Source organism: Montipora foliosa, chromosome 6 (genome assembly GCF_036669935.1).
Source record: "Montipora foliosa isolate CH-2021 chromosome 6, ASM3666993v2, whole genome shotgun sequence".
Taxonomy (NCBI): domain Eukaryota; kingdom Metazoa; phylum Cnidaria; class Anthozoa; order Scleractinia; family Acroporidae; genus Montipora; species Montipora foliosa.
Window position 1 is genome coordinate 33,658,437 of NC_090874.1, and position 3,582 is coordinate 33,662,018.

General features: G+C 41.3%; 1 protein-coding gene across 1 annotated transcript in view; it reads left to right on the forward strand.

The window, feature by feature from the left end:
* Nucleotides 1-370: 370 nt before the first annotated feature.
* Nucleotides 371-3,582, forward strand: part of LOC138009007 (trypsin-1-like) — a 31,739-nt gene continuing 28,527 nt past the window's right edge. The window contains exon 1 of the mRNA XM_068856303.1: nt 371-519. Coding sequence (XP_068712404.1) covers nt 468-519 — 52 coding nt within the window. The 5' untranslated portion in view covers nt 371-467. The remainder of the gene's footprint in view (nt 520-3,582) is intronic.

Sequence of the window (3,582 nt, forward strand, 5' to 3'; positions counted from 1 at the left end):
TTGTTTGTTACTCAGTGAAACTTCAATGAAAGAAGGTTAAAAACTGAAAGCATAAAAAAATAGCAATTTAAAAAGATATCTCACTTGCAGCTTCAAAGAATTGATTTCTCAGACATCTTTAAGTTTATCGCATTTTTGGATGACATCAATGAAAGAAAATGTTCTTTTAGAAGAGAAAGTTGAAATAGGGAGGTGGTATGATTGTATACATAGGTACCTGCGCCCAGTGCTTTTGGCATCGAAACAAAAACAATTGAACTGACTCTCCTCCCATCATAAATTATGAAATATGAAGTGTATCTACCCAACGGGCATGAAAATATTATTCCTTTGTTTGTATGTCAAGCATTCAAATTAAGATTTCCAGAGCATCAACATAAAGGGTGCTTTAGAGGATATAGCTAGGATATAGGAGATATCCTCAGGTTCTACGCATAGCATAACCACTACAAAGGAGCCGAAGAAACATGAAGCTTTTCATCCTTACTTTGGCCATATGGTGCCATCTTATCAACAGAGGTATGATACGATCATAATATTAAGGATAACTAATAACTAGTTTTTCAGGTTCCCTAACAAACTGAAATTTCATGAACCCTGTTTTGTTCAGGTCTAAGCACCGAACTCAAAAAGTCTTTTTGCTCTTCAAATGTGTGAATTCGTCACTTGGTTACTCATTGAATTAAGTCGAACTTCAATCTTAAGGGGAAAACAACAACAAACAAACAAACAACCACTAAAACAAACATTGTTCGATTGTGATGAACTTTTTCATTTATTGCTACTTAACTGTAAACCGTGCGTGCAGTGGTAGCGGCAGTGGACCATCCGGCGGATGATGTGTGACTACAATCCACCGTTACTTTATTGATCCAAAAGTAAACGTATGATTAAAGGTCGATATTTACCAACCTTTTGAGGGACTCGAATCTTTATGTTAATTAACACGAGAGTTTTTTTTTTCCGAAATATTTATTAGTGGAATAGTTATCAGACGTCATTATAGCGGTCGTAAAGACCGTATTTCGATAGTATTTCGCACCTTCTTTATCCCTTTTACAAAATGGCGGATTTTACGGTGTAAATATTTGTTGGTATCATAAGAGCTAGTGCAGCTTGTTAAGGCAGAGGTAATACCAATATTGAACTCAAGGAAAAACGTCGACTTAGGATATAAGAAAATTATCTGAAAATTATCTAGCGTTGCCAGAAAAGTATTGGTTATTCTGGCATTAAATTGTCGAGCAACTACCTAGCATTTAAACGTATGTGGCAGGCGGTGAAAAATTAATTTCAAGTCCTTCTTATACGACGACGTCGTCACAACGAACAACAACAACAACAAACAACGGCCTTGCGTATGCGTTTTACATTTATTTTTTGTTTTATTTTTTGTCGTTCTTTGTATTATTAACGGTGTAAAATTACCAGGGTGGGGGGAGGGGGGAAGCGAAACGGGACTTAAAGACAGTCACATCAATTTAAAACCTAGATGGTTGCTCTACTATTTAATACCAGAACAATCAATTATGTACTAGCAATGATCACAACTTAAGTTATTTTATTTTTTTCCTAGTCAATGTGGTTACAAAACTAAAAACTAAAAACTAAAACTAAACATAAAATTAAAAACGGGTGGTAACAGGTCACCAACACCTCTCGTATCGCCAAAAATATCAGACTAATGATAATGAGGGGACCGGCTAATTTGTTGAATCGTATTGTAAAGAAACGCCGGTTTAGCGCACTGTAACGATGCGTAATCATATCTTCTAATAAATCTCCTTTTTAACACCCTCCTTGTAATGGTCTCCCTGTGCTATTGTACTTAGGTCACATGACTAGCAAAATCACGGACTCGAGATTGTGTTGTTGAAATAAACCTCGTAAGGGCTTAATTGAAGTGATTTATCAGTTTCTCTTCACGGTTTGGAGCTAAGAACGTTACATGGTGTCGGAAGTGGGATTGACCCACAGCGCCTAAACCAAGCACTGAAGCGGAGACATTATCCCTTGCCAGTTATTGATGACATCCTGCCAGAGTTGTCTAAGGCGAGAGTGTTCACCAAAGCTGACCTTAAGGATGGGTTCCTCCAGATTCAATTGGATGACGCTTCGAGTAAGTTGACGACTTTCCAGACAGCATGGGGAAGGTACCGATGGCTACGTATGCCGTATGGGATAAGCCCAGCCCCGGAATGTTTCCAGCAGAAGCTTGACCAATGCCTTGAGGGTCTCAAGGGGGTGTACAAAATCGCAGATGACCTCCTTATTATCGGTCAAGGTGACACTGACGAAGAGGCTGACCAGGATCACGACCTGAACTTGAAGAACCTCTTGGACAGGTGCAGGACAAAGGGTATCAAGCTGAATAAGGACAAGTTTCAATTCAAATGCAGCGAAGTGTCGTTCATTGGCCATGTCATGACAAAGGACGGACTGAAACCTGATCCCCGAAAAATTAAAGCAATTGTCAAAATGGAGCGCCCAGATGATGTGCCAGCCGTGCAGAGATTCATTGGGCTAGTAAAGTACCTGTTAAAGTTCCTGCAAGACCTTTCGGAAATGTGTGAACCACTACGTCGCTTGACACATAAAGATGCTGAGTGGATTTGGGGCCATGAACAGGAACATGCCTTTTAGAGAATTAAGAAAGCTGTTGTCAAAGCACCAGTGCTGAAGTATTTCAGTAAGAGCGACCCAACCGAATGCCAAGGAGATGTATCCCAGGGTGGACTTGGATTCGTGGTGATGCAGTACGGGCAACCAGTCACATTTGCTAATAGAGGGCTCACTCCGGCTGAAAGAAGATACTCGCAGATCGAGAAAGAATTGTTGGCACACGTTTTCGGTATGGAACATAACCACAACTATGTCTACGGCTGCAAAGTCATTTTATGGACTGACCACAAACCGTTGGTCTCAATCTCGAAGAAACCCTTAGTATCAGCACCTAAGAGATTACAGCGCTTGCTACTCCGTCTGCAGCAGTATGACTACGAGATTCACTACAAGCCCGGCAAAGATATGCTGCTAGCGGATACTCTTTCTAGAGCTTACCTCGCAAAGTACGAGCGGTCACCAACCGAAGTAGAAGTGGAACACATCCATGCCACACACTTTCTTCCAGTACCAGAACACCAACTCAAAGAATTGCAGAAGGAGACAGCCTGTGATCAAACCCTTCAAACGCTCAAGAAAGCGATTGTGGATGGGTTCCCTGATACAAAGCAGGAACTCCCAGCAGCCATCCATCCCTACTTCCAACTCCGTGACGAGCTTTCGGTACATGATGGCATCATATTCAAGGGACTGCGATGTGTCATACCTCAGAAATTAAGGCCAAGGATCAAGGCAAAGCTGCATGAGTCGCATATCGGCGTGCAAGGTTGCTTAAGAAGAGTGCGAGAAACACTGTACTGGCCTGGCATGAATGCAGAAATCACTGACTTCATTCAGAAATGTGACACCTGCATGGCTTATCAGAGCAATCAACCCAAAGAACCACTAATCTGCCATGAAGTTCCTTCTAGACCGTGGGAGAAAATAGGAACTGATATTTTTACAGTTGCCTGTGCACGG